Here is a 26,102-nt window from a genome sequence, read left to right as displayed (position 1 = left end):
ATGCTGAGCTCTGATCTTAGCTATGGTTACTCGTATTCTCCTCTTTCCTGACGTGCCAATCTATTGTGGTCAATCTCCTGTTACGTCTGTTGCCGGTGAAGAGCTCCTGCAAAATGAAGTCCACATCAATCAAAATTATGTCTGACGGGGGACCCTCCAATGCTTAAATCAGTGGAAGTAGTGAACAGCAGATAGAATATTCAAAGTGATAAAATATCGGTCCAGAATTGCCTTACCAAATGCGGTTCATTTATCTCCTTCTATAGACAAGTAGTTGGTAACCATTTGTAACGGTTAGACACGTGGGTTCCACTCGTTCCGGTATTATGTGATCGTGGATGGGTCATTATACCCACTGCTAATAATGTTCTGTGCCGGCAGTTTCTTGTAAGGCGACTATATATCGGTAAATAAAGTATGTCGATCGTATGTCGGTAATCGTGAAAGTTCGAATGACCATCGATCGGTAATTCTGCTATGTCGACGGTCATCGATCTGAAATGAGTCGAATCGTCATAGTTGGAGCCCATCAAATTTATCGGCTAACCGATTAATAGTCGGCAAGTCATGTTTATTAGACGATCATAAGTCGAAATCGAAGGGTCGGTTGAATCGCTCCAATAGACATTGTTATAACAGCTAGGTTTTTCTCCCTATTTTTTTTGGAGTGAGCAAAAGCCTGATGGGTTTCATTTCAAGAAAATTCCAGTCCTCGTAAACAAATTGCCTCACCTGCCTTCTTTGCCGAGCAAACCAATCTGCTAAATTCCTCCCATCTTTCACTACCAAAATGACCTTAATTTGTTAAAAGTTACTAAGAAGCTTCCAAATATAATCAAAATTTCTTTCAGACAAAGTGAGACAATTGATTGCTGAAGAACCAGTATCGATCTTGTGTATCATCACCATTTCCCAAGCTTAGCTGGCAGCTCTTCCTCCAAAGTTGCTTGTTCTAAGTGCTGTTGAACAGAAAGGGATCCATGTACCCAAAAGGTTCCACGCAAGGCAAACATGAAGGAGAAGGGAATGAACTCCTGATACGGAGCACGTGAAGTAGGACCCAGGTTTTAAAGCAACCACGGCCACATGTTTTTGGGCCCAATCCAGTTTAAATGGTCTGTATCAAACCAGACACCCTCAACAACTTCAAAGTACCAACACCCCAAAACCGGAAGCGAAACCTCGGATACCTTAACCCGCGGATTTAGATAATCCATCTCATAACCTAGTCCCATGACTCCTATCGGCTCGACCGTCCGATCCCCCAATTAGCCCGTCTATCCCGATGCTTCGTATTCGCTGGTTTGCGATTGTTAAACTGCTCTGCTGGGACCGCTGCCTCGGGAACCGCCCCGCCGCTTTCCCCTGTCCTTGACACGTCCAATCTAACGGCGACGCACGTCATGAGGCATAATCGCCGTTTCTTCTGCGGAGTCCAAGAAAGCGACAACCGTCCACGTCCTCCACGCGTCCTCCGTCCCTCCGGACCCCAGCCCCCAGATTCCAATCCGGCTTTCCCTCACCCGCCTCGAGTCCGGTGCCCCGGCGCTGAAGCAAAGCAAGGCGAAGCAAAGCTCAACTTTTTCCACTCCTCCCTCCGTCTCTCTCGCTTCGCTCATCCGCACTCTTCGTCTCCCGCTTCTCTTTTGTTCTTTTGACGCTTCTCGATCTCCGTTTCGAACTCTTTCTACTCGAGGTGAGCTTCCTTTGATCTTCCCCTTGGTTTTTCTCTCATTTTTTGATCTTTTCTTCGAGAATGTTTCAGGCTATTACTACTTTTCTGAGCTGGAACGATTTCTGTGATGGATTTTTTTTTCTGGTTGTTGTTTTCGAGTTTCTTGATGTGATTTGCTTGTTTTAGTTTTTTTTTTCTTTTCGCTTATTTTGGAGTCGGGTTTCCTGGTGTATCGTGAGTTTGTGTTGCCAAGAATTAGGTAATTTGTGCGCTTAAAGTCGGTTTATGGAGTTGGAACAATGTAGGAAATCTTTACCTTCTTCGTTTGTGGAGTGAGATTTGGTCAAATTCATTTGCATTCATTCCAAAATTTAGATATATAGTTCTGAAATTAAGGTGGGAGGCTACATCCATACATAATAGTCATGTGATTTTGATCGGGTATTGGATCATATCAGGTACTTACCGGATGTCTGTTTTGTTACATTGGGCCATTGTTTGGATTGTTTATCCCTCAGGTTGCGTCAGTGCATGGACAAATAAAAATCGACACTATAAGACCTGTTAATTGGGAGAAATACCAAACTAAAAAGCAATGTTACTTAGGCAAGATTAGTAGGTAGGATAGTAAGGTGAGCCAAAGGGGAATTGCTCAAATCCTAGATATTTTGAATAAACTAAAATATAGCAGAATCCTTAATGAACCAGAACTACATGAACAAAAAGAAAAATGGTACGAAAAGTTAGATGAAGCGCAGTCTTACCTGAGCATTACATTTTTTGTGGGTTTTATGCCTTGTGTTCATGGGATATGACGTGACACTGCATATGTCCTTATGGACATGCCTCCCGTCCTTCCACGCTCTACCCGAAATCCCAATCCCATAGAGTGTCCAATGGGATATCTCCCTATAATGGAAGTCACAGAGGATGCTTCATTCTATTAAGCCTTGCAAACCCAAAAAGGGGGTAATATTAAAAAAAAAGAGAATGAAGAGGGAAGTGAAAGGACTGGTCTTGGTGTAATCGAGCACACCTCAATCCACACAGCACACAAGCACAGCGGAAATAAGATCGTTTTGTAGAGAAAAGATAACTAGAACAAACATAGAACGCAAAATAGGAGAGATAATCAAGCAATAAAAATAAAAGAAAAAAAAGCATATCAGATTTATGTGGTTCGGCTTGATTGTTAGCCTACGTTCACGGGCAAGATCTTTCAATCTTCTTCTATTAATAATCCACGGCACAACGAAGTACAAAGATTGGAGAAGAAATTTAGAGACTCACTCAGACTCTTTTACAAAAGAAAAACACTCTTTTTCTCTCCAAAGAATCTCTCACTTCTCTCAAAAAAATCTCTCTTATTTTTCTCTACTCTTGGATTTTATTTTTTTTGCTCTCAACCTTGCTGTAAAACTTTCTCAAGGCCCTCTCTTTAAATAGAGCTCGTCATCAGGTGAAATTTGATCCAAATCGTGTTTAAAAACGGACTCCATTTTGATGTAGAAATCAAACAAGTTTCTCTGCCGTCCGATCTTCATTGCATGTTTGGAAGCGCCTGAAAACAATCACGTAACAGCCCAAAACAAATCGGAGAACTGTCCTCAGTCGTCTGATCAAAATCAGGAAGAAGCAGAGCCATTCAATCGCGTCAATGAAGTGGGCCACCATCGTTTTACATGGTAAAGAGGAACCTCGGCCATCCGATCGCGTGTATGGTGCGATCTCGACCATCGGATGGCACTCAGATCTCGTGGACCGCCGGTGAACTGCGTCTGGTCCATGGACAAGTCCTCCTTAACCTTCTTCTATTAATAATCCACGGCACAACGAAGTACAAAGATTGGAGAAGAAATTTAGAGGCTCACTCAGACTCTTTTACAAAAGAAAAACACTCTTTTTCTCTCCAAAGAATCTCTCACCTCTCTTAGAAAAATCTCTCTTATTTTTCTCTACTCTCGGATTTTTTTTTTCTGCTCTCAACCTTGCTGTAAAACTTTTCTGAGTCCCTCCCTTTAAATAGAGCTCGTCATCAGGTGAAATCTGGTCCAAACCGCGTAAAAAACGGACTCCATTTTGATGTAGAAATCAAACAAGTTTTCCTGCGGTTCGATCTTCATCGCATGTTTGGAAGCGCCTAAAAACAATCACGTAACAGCCCAAAACAAATCGGAGAACTGTCTTCAATCGTCCGATCAAAATCAGGAAGAAGCAGAGCCATTCGATCGCGTCAATGAAGTGGGCCACCATCGTTTTATATGGTAAAGAGGAACCTCGGCCATCTGATCACATGTATGGTGTGATCTCGACCGTCGGATGGCGCTCAGATCTCATGGACCGTCGGTGAACTACGTCTGGTCCATGGAAGAATGCATGCACCAATCAGCCCTTACACCGCCTGGGCTTGGGCCGGCGTTTTTGCTCGCGCGCCTGCGTGCGTGGGCCTGGGCTGCCTTTCTGGGTCTGGGCCGGCTGAACATGGGTTTCAACCTATTAATTCTCCCACTTGAAGACATGTGCTGAACTCATAAGAACGTCATCTCTGGAGGTCTTGCCAACCTCCCACTCTTCACGTAGTTTCGAGATCGACAGAAGCTTTACTCCAATTGAACTTCTCTCGAGTCATCGACTTTGTCAAAACATTTGCTGGATTTGCATCAGTATGAATTTTCAGTAATGAAACTAGACCATCATCAACCACATCTCTCACAAAGTAATAGTGAATGTCAATATGCTTCATCCGAGAGTGAAACATCGGATTTTTCGTCAAGTGCAACGCGCTTTGACTATCACAATTCACTCTCATCATATCTTACTTCATCTTGAAGTCTCCAAGAAGCCTTTTGAGTCAGATAGCTTTTTTGCATGCGTGTGCCACTATAATATACTCTGCCTCTGTCGTTGATAATGTCACTACTAACTTAAGCTTAGACTCCCAGTTAAGAGCACCGCCGCCCATGGAGAACACATAGCCTGTGGTAGATCTCTTGTCTCGATCACCTACAAAATCAGAATCAACATATCCAATGCACTCCAAACTTGCTGAACCATAACAGAGTGAATGATCAGTCGTCCCCCTCAGATATCGAAGGATCCATTTTACTGTTGTCCAATGGTCGTTACCTGGATTCATCATATATCGGCTTACAACTCCCATTGCTTGTGCAATGTTTTGTCTTGTGCATACCATGACAAACATAAGACTTTCTACTGTTGATGAATATGGTATCCGGGCCATGTCAGTTTTTTCTGATTCTGTACTGGGTGATTGCTCTACTGACAGTTTCAATCGAATAGAAAATGTGGTAGACACCGGCTTTGCATTCTGCATATTGAAGCGCCGCAGAACTTTTTTCACATATTCTTTTTGTGAAAGTCAAACCTTTCTATCCTTCTTCTGTCGTAGCACCTTCATTCCGAGTGTTTGATTCACGGCTCCTAAGTCTTTCATCTCAAATTCTCCAGCCAATTGAGTTTTCAGATCTGATATCCGACTCCTATTATTCTCTGCGACTATCGTATCGTCGACATATAACAGCAAGATACAGAAGCTTCTGTCATCATAATCGCAGAAATATGCATAGTGATCTGCCTCCAGTTGATCAAATCCCAAACAATAAAAGAATCAAATCGTTTGTACCAACATCTCGGTGCCTGTTTGCGATCGTACAATGATTTGTTCAGCCAATAAACCAACTCCTTGTCTTTTTCAATAAAATTTTCAGATTGCGCCATATAGATTTCTTCCTCCAAGTCACCATGTAAGAAAGTCGTTTTTACATCCATCTACTCGAGCTTCAAATTCATGACTGCTGTGATCGTCAAAACAATCCGAATAGTAGTGACGAACCACTGGTGAGAAGATTTCATCAAAATCAATTTCTGACTTTTGAGCATAACCTTTCACCACCAATCGTGCTTTGAATCTTTCCATATTTTCATCTGTATCTTTCTTCACTTTATAGACTCACCGACATCCAATTAGATTTCTCTCCTTCGGTAGAATTACAAGTTCTCATGTCTTGTTCTTCCGAAGTGACTATCTCCTCCATAGCACAATGCCACTTTCTAGCATTGATGGACTCACATGCCTCCTTGTATGAAGTTGGCTCATCCTCCGTTAAAGCAACATAAGTACAAACATGGTTAGCAAAAGAAATGAAAGAAGTGACATAGTTATCATACCTGGCAGGAGGTCTAATGACCCTCCTAGGCCGCTCAGACTCTGTTGGTGGCTTTTTCAGTGAGATAGCATCCTCAGGAGATTGCAGAGATTGCGGAGACTCCGCACCTGATCCATCATCAACTACCTCATCGTTCATTTGTACTTGTTCTGCTTGCACTTCATTACCTACATCAAAGAACTCAATAGAAGTAATGGCTTCATCTTGTTTTTTTTTGGTGCCTTGAAAAGATTCTTCATTAAAAACATCTCGGCTAACAATGATCTTATGGATACTAGAGTTCCACAACTGATACCCCTTTACTCCTTTAGCATAGTCAAGAAAGATGCACCTCCGAGAGTTTCTGTTCAATTTTGTTCTCTTTTTTTTTGGAATCCACATATATGGATCACATCCAAAGACACAGAGATGGAAATAGTTTACTGGCTTATCGCTTCAAAGTTTTTTTGAAATTTCCAACCCAAGGGATTTTGACGGTGCTCAATTGATCAAGTAATAAGCCGTGCTTACAGTCTCTATCCAAAATCTCTTGTCAACTTTTGCAGTGCTCATCATACTACGGATTCTTCTCATAGTGTTCTATTAAATCTTTCTGCCACATCATTTTGCTGTGGTGTCTCGGGAATCGTAAGCTGTCACTGAATTTCATGCTCATCACAAAACTCATCAAACTTCTTGGAGTAATATTCCTTTCCATTATCAGAACGTAGGTATTTAATTTTTAAATTTTGTTCATTTTTCACCAGAGCCTTGAATTTTTTGAAGGTTTCAAAAACATCGAATTTTCGTTTCAGAATATATATCCAAGCTTTTCGAGAATGGTCATTAATAAAGGAGACGAAGCAAGAACACTCATCCAATGATCTATCAGGCAACTCTCAAGTATCTGAGTGGATTAGCTCAAAAATTTTTTTTCCGTTGCTGTGATAAAGAGAGAGATCCTTCTCTGTTTACCATAGATGCAATCTTCACAAAATTTCAGTGGCATTGATTTGTATCTCAGAAGAAGCTTTTTATTTAATAATAATTATAGCCCAGCTCGCTCATATATCCGAATTGTCGATGCCAAACCGTCGGAGACATCATCTTTGAACTTGCTACTGCCCGCCTCTCCCATATGAGTCTCGCCTACCAATTTATAAAGATCATCTATTTGTGCTCCCTTTATTACCACCAAACACCCTTTGGACACCTTCAATTGATCTTTCTCTGAGATAAATTTTAAGTCTTGCTTACAGAACTTTCCAAGTGACAATAGATTCTTGTGCAGTACAGGAACATGGCGTACATTAGAAACTGTCCGAACTATATCATCAAACATCTTGATCCGAACATCTCCCGCTCCAATCACAGGACAAGTTGTGTTGTTATCTAAATAGATAACTTCTCCATCCAATGATTTGTATGTATGAAATCACTCCTTAAAAGGAGTCATGTGAAAAGATGTTTTCGAATCCAAAATCCAATAACGTGCGAGTGCAGATCTTTCCAATGTCGTCAATGCATCCCCGTCATCTGAAGTAGTCGAATCGGTTTCACTTTTTGCTACATTGCTTTGGAAGTTTTTCGATTCAGATTTTGTATCAATTTCTTTAGCCCGACAATCTTTCTTTATATGCTCTATTTTTCCACAATTCTAGCATTTCATCTTCTTTTTGTCCTTGGATTTAGATCTTGTTTTTCCTCGATCATCACGTTTTCTTTCGAAAGGTCTGTCCTGTGCTACCATGGCCTCCCTGAAGGGTTTTCTTGATTAGATTTTTGCCTCATCTCTTCTGTAAGCAATGATGCAACAACAGAGTCTATCTTAAGGATTTCAATGTGACTCAAGTTCATGATAAGATTATCTCAAGATTTCGGCATAGAACAAAATAAAATGCTAGCCTTCTCTTCATCATCAATTCTGACGTCTAGGGTCGCAAGTTTGCTCATAATGGAATTGAATACACCCAAGTGCTCTTGAACGGATCTCCCGTCCTTCATCTTTAAATTGTATAATTGATTTCTTAAATAGATTTTATTTATCAAAGACTTTTCTTCATAGAGATTCTTCAATTTTTTCCGAACCCCTTTTGCAGTAGTCTGGGCTTGATATTGAACAATACCAAATCATCCAACGCCAAATAGAGGTTCGTTATTGCCTGCTTGTCTTTCTCCTCATATTGCTCATCCGTCATCTCTTGAGGTTTACGTTCTTTTCTTTGCAAAGCAATTTCATAACCATCCTTGATCAATACTGCTTGCATCTTCATCTTTCAAAGTGCAAAGTTTGATCCATCAAACCTTGGTATCTCATATTTTGTTGTCATCATCTTGCCCACCATTGTTTCAAATCAAATCGTTTACAAAAGAATCTCTTTGCTCTGATACCAAACTGAAAGGACCGGTCGTGGGGTAATCGAGCACACCTCGATCCACACAGCACACAAGCATAGTGGAAATAAGATCGTTTTGTAGAGAAAAGATAACTAGAACAAACGTAGAACGCAAAATAGGAGAGATAATCAAGCAATAAAAATAAGAGAAAAGAAAGCACATCAGATTTACGTGGTTCGGTCTGATTGTTGGCCTACGTCCACGAGCAAGGCCTCCTCAACGTTCTTCTATTAATAATCCACGACACAACGAAGTGCAAAGATTGGAGAAGAAATTTAAAGGCTCACTCAGACTCTCTTTTATAAAAGAAAAATACTCTTTTTCTCTCAAAGAAATCTCTTACCTCTCTTAGAAAAATCTCTCTTATTTTTCTGTACTCGGATTTTATTTTTTTTTGCTCTCAACCTTGCTGTAAAACTCTCTCGAGGCCCTTCTTTTAAATAGAGCTCGTCATCAGGTGAAATTTGGTCCAAACCGTGTCAAAAACGGACTCCGTTTCGATGTAGAAATCAAACAAGTTTCCCTGCCATCTGATCTTCATCGCACCATCTGGAAGCGCCTGAAAACAATCACGTAACAGTTGAAAACAAATTGGAGAACCGTCCTCAGCCGTTCGATCAAAACCAGGAAGAAGCGGAGCCATCCGATCGCGCCAATGAGTGGGCCACCACCACTTTATATAGTAAAGAGGAACCTTGGCCGTCCGATCGCGTGTATGGCGCGATCTCGACTGTTGGATGGCGCTCAGATCTAGTGGACCGCCGGTGAACCGCGCCTGGCCATGGAAGAATGCGTGCACCGATCAGCCCTCACATTGCCTGGGCTTGGGCTGGCGTTTTTCGCGCCTGCATGCATGGGCTTGGGCTGCCTTTCTGGGTGTAGGTCGGCTGAACATGGGCTTCAACCTATCAGGAAGAATGATTTAGGATGCCTTTTTCACAAGCCTTTCTCTTTACCTCCATGTAGCGAACATTTCTCTTATTTTCCTTTTTCTTGTTTTTGGCTTTCCTTCTCAGCTTGAGATCTGAAGACGAGACTAGGGAGTGGATTGGCAGATGTTTAAACCAGGTGCACATCTAACTAAGGGCTTAAAGTTTAAGCCCTTTGTTTGAGCAAAGCTCAGATAGTATGATGTAGGCAAGGAACACATGATTTAGTTTTACATCGAAAAGTGGAAGATTATAATTATCCTAGCAATGTTCTAAGCAAGATATGATCTATGTAGAAGTTAGAAAGCAAGAACTTAATTTTCAAATCCAGAAGACTTAGGTAACTATATCTAAGAGCTGGGTATACCTGGTATCTTCATCACCTTGCTATCAAAGGGCTTCTACATGCCAAGAAATTCACCAATTGCTGCCTTGAAGCATGCCGTGATTAACGAAGCTACCAACTGGATTCATTTTCATCTGTAAAATCCACTAGGTCTTGCGCAAAATCCATTATACAAGGAAAAAGGAGGAAGGTAGCACCCAAAATAATAATTCTCATTAGCTTGTGAAAACAAGAGATTCCCAAAAGAATAATTCTCATTAACTTATGAAAGTTAATGATACATGGGGATATCTTATAGGCTTTGGGACCAATAAAAGGGATAAGAATGGCCAGATGCCCTTAGAGTCCTTGGAAAACTTGAAAACAAGGTTTGCTGGACAATGCTGAACTGGTTGGTTTGGTTGGTTGGTTCAGAGCATATATCGAATCGGATCATTCGGTTATCTGCGTGGTGATTTTTCTTGGTTTGAAATGGAGGGAGAGGGAGAAGGAGAGAGGAAAAGGAGGAGAGAGAGGGAGGGAGAGGGAAGGAGGGGAGAGAGACCCTGTGTGAGAGGGTTCCCTATTTTGAACTGGCAAAAAAGGCACAAAAATGCATATCCCCTATTTCAATGAGGGCTTTCAAGTTCTCCCTCTCTCTCACCCTCTCTCTCACTTTTCTTCTCTCCTTCCTCTTTGGCTCTCCGTGTTGGTATGCCCTAGAATGGCATGGTGCGGACTTTTGACTTTTACCGTGCCGAATGGTTGCCAGTCAGTGGTATTGACTCGATGAACCTTGGTTGAAATAAAACTCTAAAAACACTAAACATAAAGACTTCTTGCCAGAAGGCATTTCTAGAAGGAAATATCTTTTAGATGGTGAAGAACTGTCGTTGGAAGTGTTTGGATGGTAGTTATTCCACCGTCGGATAATGATAATAGCTTGATCCACTGTCAGATGCTTCTCATCTCGGACTTTGTCTCGGTTCCATCAGAGTTCCTAGAGTTTGCCCCAAACTTGGTTGCTTCACAAGCAAGCCTCCTTGAAGCCCCTTTTGATGGTGACTTGAGTATTGTCAAATGGCTTCTGATGATATGCAACTCACCTTCAGTTGGATCCGACCTGTTTTAGGCTCCCATTTATGTTGTCCTTGATCAGCTTCCCCTGGTTTGGAGAAGCTTGGCTTTGACGAGTGAAGCTTGGTGCTTCCTGTAGAGATCTGGGCTCTGCAAGTTTTCTGCTATAATCCATGATCTCTCGAACTTGGGCCCTTTCACCTTACTAAGAATTTCTGATTGGATCTCTTCTTTGGCAGCATGATCCAGTCATCAAGAATGGCCTTGACTTCTTGCTTTTGATTTATCAGTTCAGGAAGTTGCAGGTATTTGACTTCATTAGCGGTCTCTTTCCCTTTAAAATAGGGTGAGAGATTAGCGACGTTGAAGGTGGAGCTAGAATGGAGTTCCTTTACTAAGTCTACAATGAAGATGTTATCTCCTATTCAGTCAATGATTCTGAGGGGTGCAAGATTGTTAGGCTGCCATTTGTTGTGACTTGGGTGTGTATAGGTCATTGTTTGTTGTGGGTGCCATTCATGTCTGTGAAGGATTTCTTATGCTACTTAAAAATGTTAGCTGGAATTTCCAGTGTCCAAATCCTTTTTCTCTGTTCTTTTGTTTCTTTCTCATCTATTTCATTCATGTTTTCATGCATCATCATCCAGAAACATTTACATTGTATCTTAAAATTTAATCACTAAAGTTGACCAATAGAACTTCTGCATACCCTTTCCAATGAACTTTTATAGTAACTTTGTTCACAAAATTGGTTTATCAAGATCTTGTGCAATGCGGTTAATTTCCAGTATCGTAATAAAGCCATTTGAATATTTAGTGTTAGTGTTTGTTAGTTGATGTTTGCCAGCCGACCATTTCACATATTGCTTGTGAAAGTTAAAATTTACACTGGCTGCTTTAGTGAGATGCTGATGTATCAAAATTTCATTTCTTCTTTTTTTTTTTATTTCATATTCTACAATGATATTGGTGTATATTCAGTAGTTTATTTATTTTTTTTCAGATGACACAAAAGTCAGCTTTAGATGCTTGAACCCGAACTGCATTTTTAATTGCAATGGCTCTAAAGTTATTTTCATTGCCTCTCATTCATAAAGAGGATAATCTAATGATAGTTGGCTTGTGTTATTCAAGTTTGTCCATTACAGCATTGGTCTGATGAGCATTTGCCAAACTTGTTGATATGTTGGAAGTTGGGCATGATGCAAGCAAGGGTGGGACTGCAAAATATGGTGACAAAGACAAGTTGGTAGAACCAGGCGTAGGGGTAGACCAGTTGACATTTAAGCTGGTTCAGGTATGGACAGTTATCTAAGCAAACAATTTCCTGGTTACATCTGAAATTATATTTCGTACAACTATCTTATTGAAATAATTCCCTATGGTATTATTTCAGTCATACCATAGAGAGTTATTTTGTAATACTATCTCATTGAAACCAAAAGCATTTTTGTGTAAACTAATTAAAGGTGTACTGAACATCAAACATAAATTGAGCCAAATATGGAGAGGGAAACTAATAAATTGACTAACCACCTGACTGAACATGCACTTAGCCAATAAACTAAACAATAAGATCATGCTCATCCTAGTTTCAACAAGCAAAAAGTTGATATATTGTGGTAAGATCGTCAAGTGTCATATTGATGCATACTGCATTATAATCATCCATGTATCAAATGGCCATAAGAACATATATATGATTTTAAAACAAGGTGATATCCTATGCATTTCCTCCCTGTCTACTCCACTTTCTCATTAAATAGTTTTTGAAATTTAAGCATCATTGTAGAATCATTTTCATGCATATTTATCCAGCCACTTTTTTGGCATATCCAAATTGAAAGTCATCATCATCCAACCTGTTGTGAAATTGGAGCAGTAGATGTAAAAGAGACTACTAGGCTGTGATGTCGATGTACCACTTGATGCAGGGTAATGACAAGAATCAGGATTAAGACAAGTTAACTTTATGTCATAATAGGATTGCACCAAGTGTCAATTCTAAGCCATTTTTTTTGCACTTGTCAGATGTAATTATTGCTGGAAGATGTACTTTGAATAATTGATACCATGCAGACTAAAGATCAACTGTGCAAACTTGACCTGGTCTTTCTACTAAAACTAGTCTTATGTAATCTGGGTTTTATAAGTCAGCAAAAATCCTCTAATCCTAGATCTAGAACCTTTCTAGCTGGTAACCTATACCTAGGTAAAGTACCTTTTTTGGAGCCTCACCAGCTTCTTGATTAGTTTCTTTAAAATATCTGCTTCCTTGCACCAAGACCTGTGCCTACTGCTGCACCTTCTCTTGGTTACAACAGCTAAGTCTAAAACCCCATTAAGCGTTTTCTGAAGGTCATTAACTACTCTCTAGAGTTGAAAATAGAATTTGATACTCTTCTTTTCTCATATCCTCTCTTCTGGAATTGGATGGAAAATTATATGAGTGACTCAGTTATTAGATTTCTAGAGTGTCAGGCTAACTAGTTTATTAGCAGGTTGTCAAGTGCTTCTGCACCAGTTTGGTATTAAAGAGTGAAATTTTTGACCAGCTTTGACTTGTTTTCTTTCCTTCCTTTGACTCCCACCTCTATATCTCATCATGATCTCTAATGAGTAAGTCAACAGACAATTTTGAGGGAAGGGAACAAGATATTGCCCATTAAAATGAAGACATGATGTAAATGGAGACCTCCCAGCAGCCAGGTAACAAGTCGTAATTGATATTCAAATGCAGCTTAACTGATTGACTAAAATATGTGGAGGCTTTTTTACTAATCGTTTTAAATAGTAAGTTTTGTAGCTGAAAGGCCCCCTTCCCAACCCCATTGGCCCAGAAGAAAAGAGAAAAGGAAAAAAAAAAAAAAACCGAGGAAGATTGGGTTCCTACCCTTGACAGCTGCTTCAGCTGCTTGTGTACAGAAGCTAGTGCAAAAGAATGAATGCGAGTTTAATGGTTATGCAAAAAATGCACTACGTCACCATCGAAATCTGTGAATAAATGAAGACGGTGGTGACTTGAACATTGCTGTCCTACCAGAAGCAATGGATGTAAGTGCAGTTTACACAGCTCGTGCAAGGAAGGTCGAACCACAGAGGACACTGTTAATTTAACAGTTTATTCAGATTTCACCAGGCATGCATGTCTTTCATATTGTAGGGTTGGGATCGGCAGTTTACTTAGTGGACACTGTACAGGTTGGCTATCAGACAAATGACTTGGGAAATATCAGCCATGAAGATCTTCCTAAAAGCTTTTTCCAATTCAATCATGACTTCTTTTCTTCTTTGTGATAAGAGTTGGTTGAATTTTTGTTTTAGTTGACTGAATTGCTCAAGGTTTCCAATTCAATCAGACGGTGGATATCCATCGTGAACCTTTCAAGATGGTTCATTGCATGGAAGTGAAGAAGAGATCTTCAACTTAAGATTAATCATAAACATCAATAATCATAGTCAGCTATTGTGTGCGTGTCTTTTTGAAGTTTCTGTAATAAACGAAATCATTGATCCACAAAAATTGGTATAATGTGGAGTTGATTTCATATGAATAATGGGAAAATAATTGAAGCCTATCAATTTGTCATAAACAGAAAACATGAAAAAAAATAAAAAATGGTCAGAATCTGTGTATTAATTTGGGATTCAGTTAATCCATCCTCACTTCTTCAGGCCTGTGAAAGTGCACATGTTGGTTGTGATATGTGAGGTTGACTTCAGATTTATTATGTTTCCTCTTCTGACAGCCCTGTGGTAATCAGGTCACTAGACTATTACTTTGCTCAACAGGTTTACTTCTTACCCTATATGTTGTACAATGCCTCCGGACTTATGTGGTGTAAATCTTCAATCAACTATGTCATAACCAAAAAATAAATGTGCAATGCATGCTTGTTATAATAAATTATTCTTATCATGTTTCAACAAATAGACATGCATTAATGCAATGGGGTATATATTATATCAATTAAGAAACAAGATTTATCAGGCATTGTTTCAACTTCAGCTATCATACATCCCTATTAACCCTTGGGCTTACTGGGCAAGCATCAAGTTCGTATTATTTGTTTTTTTCACCAGTCAAACTTTTAAGTATGTTTGGGACGGATGTTGATATTGAGGATCATATTAAAAAGAAAAGCAATTCTAGGTGTCTCCCACTTCCAACACTTCCAGTGCTGGGATCATATTTCCATAACAAATCAAGTAAAATTTATTTGAAAACCCACAATGTGTCTTCTTTCTATCAGAACTTAGCCCTTTATTCTTAAATAATGTGCATATTCCTTTTTTCTTGACCTTGTCATTGTTATTTCTTATCTGTTCAACTGGCTAGATGCTTGAAAATGGAAGTTGACCTAGGTGCACATAACATGGTTATCTTATAAGGTATAGTATCTACCCATTCTTAATGTATTTCAGGTTGAAGGAGATGGGACTTTTATTCCTTCCTTGGAGGATGATGCTATGGAGGTTGAACATCTACTTGCAGACCCACAAAGTGAGAAAGATTTAATTGTTGATGTCATGCATTTGAACTCAGAGAACACAAATACGTTTTTAGACAATGAAGATTTTCCATGTGAAGCTGGTTGCTGTAGCCCGAAAAAAGATTTTGGTAAGACCTATGAATATGTTGTATGTTATATCTCTATTTTTTCTTCTCATTCATGCCCCATGGTCTTCAGCCACTACAAAATTTTCACTTTACAATGCATCTGATGCCCGCAGCAAGTATAGTGCAGTAAATTTTTGAGCTGTGTGATTATTAAAAACATCAGATAAGCGAATGGTTTTTGTTAGTTTGTTCCTTTTATTGGTTAGTCTTTATTATTTGTTCTCCTAGGATATATTTTAATTAGCATCAAATAAATATTAGTTGTGATGCACACTGGGAAAGATTCATTATATTAGTGGCATCTAGGATAAGATTTTTTACATTTAAATGACTATTTTCTATAAATTAAATTGTGAAACCTTTATGAATTTGTGATCTTGATCTGGGACTACACTGCATTGTCCAATGGTTGAAGCTGATTTGACTAAAGAACTTTATCTTGCATGTGTTTGGATCAACCATATGAAATGAGAGTTTATTTACTTATTGCTGACATAATTTGGGGTGAAAGAGAAGAGAGAACCAAGAACTAGGAGAGAGAAACATAAGAAGTAAGAAGATGAAGAAGGGAGATGGGTTTGGGAAGAGAGAAAGAGGAGGAAGAGGTGAATGAAAAGAGAAAGGAGGGGGGAGGGGGCGGGCGAGTGTTCTAGGCATCGCTTGGATACCAGATGAACTCTTTATTTGGGAAAACAGTTTGTGAAACAAGCAGCCTATCTACTTTTTTTAATCAAAGTAAGCTTATGAAAATCTTCTGGCACATTGTCAGCCTGGACTTTTGATAATTTACTTTCATCTGTTTTTGTTATTAGTTTATGGTTGCTTGTAGGACATTTGTGTGTCCAAAGCATGGTTTTGAAGTTTCGTCTAAAACTCTGAAAGGCCGAAAGCAGAATTTCTGATTTTTGCCTCAACCAATTTTAAACCTGAGATTGATTTGGGATTTTGAACGTAACTAACTTTTAGTACCAAACTTAATATTTATGTGCGATACTTTTCTGTTATTATCATTCTTCATTTCTATTACTTTTTTTCAGTTGCTGTGGATGCGTGTGAAAATAAAGTTTGTCAGAAGGGATATGCTTCCATTGTTTGGCAGTAAGAAGAAAATTCATAAACATTTTTTTTCAAGATTAAACTTCGAGTATAATTTTATCCACTCATAAATTGTCCCTCACCAAAGGAAGTGATTTTGAGAAATAAAACCAAAATCTTGTTTCTTTCTGAAAGCTTGGATATGATAACAATGAAAATAATCCAAACAGAGATGCCTCCCATCATCCTGGACAATTTAATAGTAAAAGTTTCTCTAAAACTTGATCCTTTATATATATGTATTTTTTTTGGTGCAACAAAGCAAGTGGTAATTCCCTATTTTTGCTTTTCTTTCTCATCAAAGAAGACCATACCTTTTTTTTTTCACTTTTCTCAGAAGCCAACAGAGCCTTGGTGTTAGGATTTAAGAGGCAATTTTTTTTTTATAAAAAACAACTAAAGGTGAAATAAAAGATATTAAGAATAATCAGAAGCACTACAATGTTAGAGGCTAAAGACATCAGAAGAGAAGTAAAGCTTTTGACATAGTTTGGCTATTCTAGATCTCAACTTTCGAAGAGATGTCTGTAGTGTATGTTACATTGCCAATGATTTAGTGAACTCTTGGTATTACACTTCGAATATTTTTTTTTCCAAAAATATTTCTCAGTCGTTTCAATCGAGTACCGTTGAAATAGTTATCTAAAATTCTTAAACAATATAATATATTCTGAATGATGCCTATTGCCTAATTTATTATTCTTGTTGATTAAATTTTTTCACTGTTTTTTAATTTCAATTCACAGTTTTTAATTTCTTATATTTTTCAAATGAAACTATCAATCTAGTGGAAACAAATAAGATTATTGAAAATGAATTTCAATAGTGTAGTCAAAACTAAAGTCAGAACTGAGTTTTGAGCTTTGGCTCAGTCTAAAAGTTTGCATACTGTAGAAACCATTATAGGTGAACTTGTGAGTTAGTCTATGCAGCCAATCATCAAAATATTGATATCAAATTGTTATCTCTAAAGATCCCTTAGGTCAGAGACATGCAAATATTGTCAGAGTGAAAAGTCTTTATTAATAGTGCAGTTTGTAGTGGCCACCTAAGTGCATTGCATACATTCTTTTTCCTGTTTTATTTTCTTCATAAATGTAATATTGTGCATAGTTAGGTGCAATGTTTGCAGTTCATATCTATTTTGTTTTCCTTTTATTTTGATGTCCTTTCAGTAAGCTTCATGATTTTTTTTAGTCTTTAGAATGCATCCTGCCAGCCTAGAGTCTACAGAGAGCTTTTTCCTTTCAACTTGTTGTTTATATGTTTGTAAATTACAATTTCAATATATTCTAGCAATTTTCCTAGAGGATGCACTCCTTTATTGCCTAGTTCTTTTCTGTAATTAGGCAGGAAGTTGTCTAATGTATAAGCATTTGTGTATGGTTTTTCTGCAGGCGTGCTGGATTCTGATGATGCACATGTAGTGAAGCAGGAACCAAAGTATGAAGTATGTTTCTTCATTACCAAACATATTTGCATGACTTTATTTTAGTAAGGATAGAAAAAGCATGGGATGTCAGAATTACACAATTTTGTATGTTATTATTAAATGTTCATTTCCCTGAACTCTGTATGGCATCTGGAAGTCATAATCTTGTGGATAGCAGGCTGATGAATTATGGCCTTTATGAAATTGTTTTGACTTCATATCTTACTCAATTCTAAGCCTTCAGACATCTTTAAAATGTGCTTCTTTAGATCATGAATTAGTCCAAATGCTACCCATGTTTCTAGCTTTTATTTTTAACAGTTAGGGTGTATATTTAGTTTTACATGTCCAGAACCTTTTGTTAACTTGTGCAGACATGGATGCGAACAATCATGCTCTAGTGCCAAGGCCTTCTTCATGAACAGAGGTAGATGATCCGGTAATCTAAAATAGCAAAATAGGATGAAGAAGTGACAGAGGAGATTACAACTGCCAAAAATAAATAGAAAAGTTCCAAAAATAAACTGGCAGATTTTAAGAAACATAGCTCATATATGTTGTACGTCTTTATTCATAGTGATATTCAACAAATAAAGCAAACAACTAGGCAATCTTGAATTCAAATTAGCCATTGATTTGAAGGTCTGGATGTTCAGAATTCACCAACCTTTGGTCTAGCCAGAACACCAACAGCTTGGGGAAGAAAAAAGGTCCATAACTTCTTTGCTTAGGATCCAATTTTGAGTTATTCAATTTGCTTAAGGAAGCTTACTGAATGAGCTTTGAGCTTTCTAAGGTTTTACTCTTAACATCATCAATATATGGTAAGCTGCATATCAATTACTAGTGGATGACCGTAAAATTGCAACTTTGGCCTGCCAATCATCTGAAGTTGTCTCTTAGTTCTATTAGCGAGGTATGACTCATCTGATGGAGTGCGCTTTATGCCAATATTGTTATTGCAAGGGAATTTATAATATATAAACTAATTAAGGTTGTGATGATGGAAATATATAACATGTATTTGTTGGTCTTTGGCTTATGTAACTCTGTTTATCTTTGTGTATAGTGTTTTTTTTCTTTTAAAAAAAATTATAGGTAGCCATGTGGTCATTTTATCAAATTATTCATGTATTGAATTTCTTAGTAGAAATTTAATTCTAATAAATACAGATATCATGGATGTTGGATCATGTTATTGTGACTGGTGTTGTAATGTTGGATTGGTTGGTGACTTGGCTCAGGCATGGATGAGTCCTTAGGTTAGAAGTCAATCTTATTTTCAGAAGTTGAAATATAAATAAAGTCATAGATTTTTTTTCAGTTATAACTTTGTGCTTTGTGCCTGTGTTAACTAAATTGGGTCATTTTTGAAGTGCATAGATAATATGTATCTTTTGGATGGATTAGACAGTAAATAGGCTCATTTTGACCAGCTTAAAAGTCTTGAAGTTGCTAAAATTTGATTTGGATGTGCTTTCCTTATTCATTAAGTCATATGTTTGGTTTAGGACTTTTGAATGTGTTAAACAATGGGTCAGAATTTGTCTAGTTACTTTTTAAGGTCTGGGTCTAAATTATTACGGACTATATACATAGGGTAACGCTATTCTCAAAAGTATATTATAACACTATGTGATACATGTTTTATAAGTTTTTTTCCATTTTGCCCATGCTTGCTAAATTTACCCTAGTTTTTATAATTTTCAAATTGAGACTCTATGACTTAAGCAAGAACCTCTGAAATTGAGATGATCAAAACTATGCAAGGTGGATTTAGATCAAATGCATCATTTGCTGACAATATGTTGGCTAATCTTAGTGAGAAACAGAACGATGTGATGGGAGTAATTAAGTTCTAGAAATGGAGCTGCACATAATATGCTTGTAGATAATGTTCCTGTTGGGAGAAAAAAGAAAAAGATGGGACCATGTTATATCTACAACTTTGACCAAAATGCTTGTTCCATATATATGATGTTTCTTTATCTATCGAAATGCAACCAGTTCTCAACATGCAGTTACATTGTGTGAGGTTTTAAAAATTTGGCTATGAAAACATTTGGTCAGATCTTTGATTCATGAGAATAGAAGTATACTTGAGATGTAAATGACCTACCTTCTAGATTATGTGATTAACCCCATGTAGAGAAGTTGTAAACCTCCAAGTTTTACCAATTTGTTGGAATAGTTTAGACATAGGAGGGAGAAGGCAGAGGTTTGATTCAATATTTTGAGTTCTTAAAGAGGTTTCTGATGCTTGGTGATTGGCAGCTTATGGGTTGTGTTTGGCTGCCGTGAATGTGGTAGACAGGGAAACACAGATTGTGTTGCTAGTTTGGGGTGTGAAGTTGGATGTATAATTGGAAAGTAGGGGACTGAGTCAGTGGTAGGTCTTAGACAATGGTGGTGCCTATTGTGTAGGAGAGATTTTGATTTGTCAGTATAGAGGAGGCTGTCGATTTGAATCTCTCCCTCCTGATGGCAATGAAGGATAAAAAAATGAAGCCAGATTCTCCTTTTAAGAAACTTGAAGAGGCAAATTCATTTTTTTTATTGGAGTTAGTTCAGAGTTGTATATTTACCAGTCCTGTTCTCAAATTATTAAACTTGAAAAATTTTGTGATGAAAATATTTCAAATTATTAAATACGGTGTTTAGCCCCAAAACCCACAAGCCCAACCAGGCATCCCTAGTTGGAGATGATATAAATGCAGGTAACCTTGCATCGACAGATCCAATTTGGACTAAATAAAAGATCAATAAAGAGGGCTTTAATTTTTGGTATTTTCCAATTAGATCCAGTATTTTGCCAAATGGCAAATATGGATTGAAAAATTATTGAAAAATTAGAAATTTATTTTTAAATTATTAAATAATTTAAACTCATCTAACAGTAAAATCTTATTTTCATGTGAATGCATTAACTCCTAGATATTATCATCACCTTGTTGACCTTTTAGTGGTTCTATATTGATCAAGTTTTCATGTTGGGAGTTTTGCTTCTTGTTGATTTCTTTAGTTATCAAATAAAAGGTTTATTATCATTTGTCACATAACTTCCTTTTTTTTTGTGGAGTGGGCGGAGGGTGTGTTCAGGAGCTAATGCCTGTACTTTTCCCCCAGTTATTGGTCATATTCAAAGGCTTGCCTTTAAGATCTCCTTTAATTTCTGAATGTCTTGTAATTTTTCTGTAATGTGACACAGATTCTGTATGCTTATTTTACTGTGACCTATAGAAAATTGATGTAGTTTTATTTCTGCAGTATGTTGAAAACATGATGCACGGAATTGAGGAGGAAGGAATTCTACATTTACCGTACAATCTCTCTAGTGTTTGTCCTGATCTTTTAGGTACCTTTATTGCATAATGCATATATCTTTCTTATTCAGATTTGTTAAATTGATCTCTTTGTATACCTCAGTGCTTCTTACAATGCTGTTTTATTTTTGTTAAGATATTGGCTTTCCAGAAAGTTCAGAAATGGATTATGCCTCTGAAAATATATCATTTATGAGAAATTTTGGATCAGAATGCCAAACCCTAAGCATAGAAAGAGATGATGATGCTGGTGAAATGTTACATTTGCCAAATGCTATTATTCCTTATGAAAGTACATCTGATTGTGCTACATCATTCCTTGACAATATGAGCGCTGATGAGCTGCATGATGCCTTTAGAAGCATGTTTGGACGGGATACATGTGTAACGGACAAGCAGTGGCTTAAGCATCGTATACTCTTTGGCTTGCAGAACCATACTGAAGTGGGTAGTGCTTCTAGTCTCTTAGAATGTGGCCTATCATCGATAGAGAATGATGATAATATGATTTGGATCCCAAAAAATGTACCTGAAGGAATATGTATTCCTTTGACAAATATTTTTGGGAGCAGCACACTGGTAGTTGGCACAGGTGCAGGGAAGGAAGGACATTCTTGTGAGGATGTCCCAGTGGCCAATATTTCTAAGGTTGGTAAAGCTGGATTTGAGCCTTTAAATCTAGAAGAAAGGCCAAGTGCACTTACAGCTAGTAAGAGATTGCGCAAACCAACTCGGAGATATATTGAGGAAACATCAGAAATGATATCGAGAGGCTGCAATGAGAGAGCAAAAGGCCCCATTGATGGTGGCCCCATTGTCAGTTCCAGAGATAAGCTTAATCATGTTAAGACAGACAATAGAGGCGGGCAAGTGGTTTATCAGGAATATTCACCAAGGTCTGGGATTCAGGTACCAAACGACCTGCAATTTCGAAGAGGTCGTCCAAAAAAAAATAGCACTCTTATGGTAAGGAACTCGTTTCCCAAAAAGACTTACATTACTAACTCTGATCTGTCTTGAGAATTGTTATTTGCATTGATTCTCAAATTCAGTCTATCTTGAGAATGGTTATTTGCATTATCTATATATTCAGTGTTTTTACCAAATTTGCTATATATCTAGTTCTAACATTTTTTTCTTTCTTTTTTTTGGTGTGTGTGGGGGTTGAGGGGGGGTGTGTAATGTGATTATATTTCAACAGAGACTTAGGATGTACTTCATACAGATGCATCGTAGTTGAAAAATATTCAGGATACAGAAAGCATGGGCATATGTTTTTGACTGGTACCTAGTGGAGTCAGATGATCACACACACCCATGCATACACATATGCACATGCAAACAAACGGACAGTCTGACAAACAAACAAACAAACAGAAAAGAAGGCGGACATAATCAGTAGATGTCTGATGAAAGTTCAACGAATATTATTTGATAATCTGTAATTATGTCATCCTTAAATGTCAGGTCACCTGTTTAATAAGTGGTACATTACTCGGTGTCTGCTATTGTTGAATTAGCAGTGCGGAAGTCACAATTCCCTTGCTGACATTGTATTGCAGGTCTTTTTTTTTTTCCATATTTGCAACTCAGAATACGTTTTCATTGTTCTGCTTATCTTTTTTGAGAAAATTGCTGCAAAGCTAATGACTATTTGTTTTAGGGAGGCCATGACGCTGAACCTTGCACACCTTGGCTTATCTTGCTCCAAAGTATTACAGTTTATGTAGTTTCTTTAAGGTAGAGAGATGCATTTTTTTAGATTCTTGGCAGCTGAGAGTAAAATTGTTATTGATAGTAGCTTTATAGATCCCTAGAGCCAACCTGGAAGTTTTTTTTTTTTTAAAGCATGAAGGCTCACACTACACAAAAACTTTCCACCCAATCACACAAGTCCATCTTTACTCCCATAGTTTATGTTGGTGAATTGGGAAAGTACCAGCAACACGAGTTTATGTAGTAGGAGTTCATTAAATTTTGACTTTGAAAGTAGAAAAGACATGAATTAATTGCTTGTCAAGCAGATTGCAACATAAGAGCACCATGAATGGTTTTAGATTGTTGGGTTGGTTATTGATCTCAGGAACAAGTATTATAGCTAATTGTAGTTTAATCTTAAACGTTGAACCAGAGTGACCTAATAATTATTATAGCTATTATAGTTTAATCCCAAATGATGAATTGGAGTGTCCTCATTCACAAAATCTCAAGCAAATTGATAATTGGTCACAATAAGCCTCTTTGCAAATTGCCTGTGTAATAATAGAAAGATGTTAGTTAGAAATGAAATATACTAATCAAGGTTTGCGGACTCGGTACCAAAATCCGTGCTGGTTGCCGGTCAGTACAGTATGATACTGTATCGTACCGTATCGATAATAAAAAAAATAAAAAAATCCATCCATTGGCATTAAGAAAAAAAAAGAAAATCAAGCCGAACTGGACCGAATCGGCCCTGAACCGTATCGAACTGGACCAAACTGTCCGATATCAAGCGGTTCGAGCTGATACCGTACCGAACTGATCGGTTACAGTTCAGCTTATTTTTCGAAAATCCGGTATGAAGTTGGTACGGTTTGATATAGGGTGTACCGGCTGGTTCGGCCATGGGCCGGTATGGAATATCATGATACTAATAATTTTTGAATTGTACTAGTTCTCAACTTCTTGTAACACTTGTAAAATTATTTTTTTGCATTATTAATTTTACATATTTTTATGAACCTGGACTATTTTATAAACAAACTTGCATTAGTCAAGAAGAATAATGATATCCTGTCATATGAATTTATAAAAGTAGATTTATCTCTTCATTAAACCTAATTCACCATAAAAGAGATAAGTGATAACTATGAACTTGAAACTAGTGGACCAACAAATCAAGTGGCTGCCCAATGAACTAATCAAGCAAAAGCTTATGGAAGTCATCCTACGTAGCTTCTTAGACTTGGATGTTAGGTGAGCTTGCTCATAGCATCCACTGGGCTTGTCTGTCCAAATTCTATTTCAAGCTTGCCTTATACCAAGTCTAGCTGTACGTCACACACTCTCGCTCTGTTTAGTGGGGTCTCTTATTGCATGTAATTTTAATTAGAATACTCGGGTTCCATCTGTTTGTTGATGCACTTCTTCCCCTCTTCCGATATTGTGTACGTGAGCTTTTGTTTTAAACAAAAAAAAGAAAAGGTGGTTTTGATGAGTCGTTTGTTTTTCTACTTGGTACTTGGTTGCCATTAATTATCAAGTTTTGTTCAGGGTGCTAAGAACCTAGGGAGCAAGGAAGACATGATATTCTCTGTTGCATGTGAAGCTGCTTGTGCTTCAAGGCTTTCTCAGGCTGAATTGCAAGATGGCTTATCGGATGATTGTGCTACATCAACTAGAAATGAGAAAAGTGGGATTCGAAGGAAGCATCATAGGCTGTGGACACTTTCAGAGGTGATGAAACTTGTTGAAGGTGTTTCTCGGTATGGAGTTGGCAGATGGACTGAAATCAAGAGGCTATTGTTCTCATCATCTGCTTATCGCACATCTGTTGATCTCAAGGTGGTTAATATTATACATGACTAATATGAGAATATATGCAACTTCCTAATGCAAATCTAGCTCTTAAAGATGCCGTCTACTTTGCTGGTGATGCAGGATAAATGGAGAAATCTCTTGAGGGCTAGTGGTGCACAGCTGCATAACAGAAACCAGGTTGGAGCTGTGATCATGTTGTTAATATAATATCATTGTCTTGTACTGTATCATCTCCATATTTATCCTTTTGCGTGTGTTAATAATGGAACTAGCTTTTTATTAAAATTGTTCTCATCAAGTTCCTTACAATCAAATGATTTGTTGATTTGCAACAATGTAGAATGCATTCAAGGAGTGTTATATGCCCTTTTGAGTGGACATGTGAGACTAGGGATTTTCTAGGATCCTGTGGATGACTTAGACCAGGTAGGCAGGTAGTGCCACTAGTAAAATATGGACTAATATTTTCACTGGCTTAAGATGTTGTTCCCTTCAAAATTAAAAATAATAGTGCTCAGAGGTGGGGCCATACAGTCAAGCGCTTAGAAATGCAACTGACATCCGAAGTAGCATAGGATGAAAGAGATGGCTTGTGTGCCTGTTTTGTTGACAGTCATTTCCTTTTCTATTGGAGATCTGCGCGCGCGCGCACAGAGAGGAGTGGGGGCGGGGGGGGGGGGGGGGGGCATCTGCTTCAGCTCTGCTCATGTTGAAGTATTTTTAATAATTTGTATGGTATGTATTACTTTAGTGAAATTTGAACTACATTTAAACTAATTTCCATTATTTCCTTTCTCATGGAGAGTTGGAATTAATGGAGAAAAATGATGGATGACCAGCGAAGATCTTAGATAGTGGACTTGCATCAATGGTTATCCTTGTAAATATGTGAACATGAATTTTGGTGCAGAATGTGGTTGATTTGCTGTTGTCTATGTAGCATACAGACAAATATGTTCGTGTACTTAACAAACTTCTTTTCCCCCATTTTGTAGGTTGAGTCACAGAAGAAGCACATGTCACTTCCCATACCTCAGTCTGTTTTACGTCGGGTTAAAGAGTTGTCTATAATCCATCCATATCCAAGGGATCGGAAGTCCAGACCTCCATTAGTTTCCACTGCCGCTTGCAGTAATAGCATATCCATCAGCCGTAGTGGCCGAACTGTACATAAGTAAAGCTCTACGTAATTAGGGGATGAAAAGGTATACCTTTTTTTTTTTTTGTTTTTTTGTTTTTTTTGACTTAAACCAAAAGATAATTCACCATCACTGATGTACATATGCTGACTTCCACGGTATACAGTTTCTTAGCCAGTCTTGAATGTCATGAAAGCTTGGATAGTCCCATAAATTTCATTTTCATTGTCTCAGAATTTACAGGAGTATGCTAAATATTCAGAGGAGGCTATGCCAACTCCATATGGGTATTGGATGCTTGCAGTTCATGGTAGATTGTAATGGTTGTGCCTCTAGTTGAATTCAAAGTACAGTCTCTCACATTCCTGGGCTGGGGATACCTGTAAATTTTGGGTTATCAT

At 37.9% G+C, this 26,102-nt stretch overlaps 1 protein-coding gene across 3 annotated transcripts; it reads left to right on the top strand.

Annotated features, from left to right (window-relative positions):
• Positions 1–1,544: 1,544 nt before the first annotated feature.
• LOC105043012 (uncharacterized) lies at positions 1,545–26,102 on the top strand. Of its 3 annotated transcripts, XM_073256283.1 has the most exons (10): positions 1,545–1,696; positions 11,704–11,866; positions 14,995–15,190; positions 17,683–17,735; positions 20,985–21,072; positions 21,177–22,006; positions 24,296–24,586; positions 24,683–24,739; positions 25,558–25,767; positions 25,936–26,102. In XM_073256283.1, the coding sequence occupies exons 2-9, from the start codon at positions 11,753–11,755 to the stop codon at positions 25,738–25,740; spliced, it is 1,812 nt and encodes a 603-aa protein (XP_073112384.1). In that variant the 5' UTR covers positions 1,545–1,696; positions 11,704–11,752; the 3' UTR covers positions 25,741–25,767; positions 25,936–26,102. The 3 variants fall into 3 exon arrangements, with proteins under 3 accessions (XP_073112384.1, XP_019705208.1, XP_073112385.1); XM_019849649.3 differs by lacking the exon at positions 25,936–26,102 and having other exon boundaries at positions 25,558–25,918; XM_073256284.1 differs by lacking the exon at positions 25,936–26,102 and having other exon boundaries at positions 1,572–1,696; positions 11,573–11,866; positions 25,558–25,918.

The sequence above is a fragment of the Elaeis guineensis genome, chromosome 4 (assembly GCF_000442705.2).
Source record: "Elaeis guineensis isolate ETL-2024a chromosome 4, EG11, whole genome shotgun sequence".
Taxonomy (NCBI): Eukaryota; Viridiplantae; Streptophyta; class Magnoliopsida; order Arecales; family Arecaceae; genus Elaeis; species Elaeis guineensis.
This window is presented reverse-complemented; position numbering and strand designations above follow the sequence as displayed.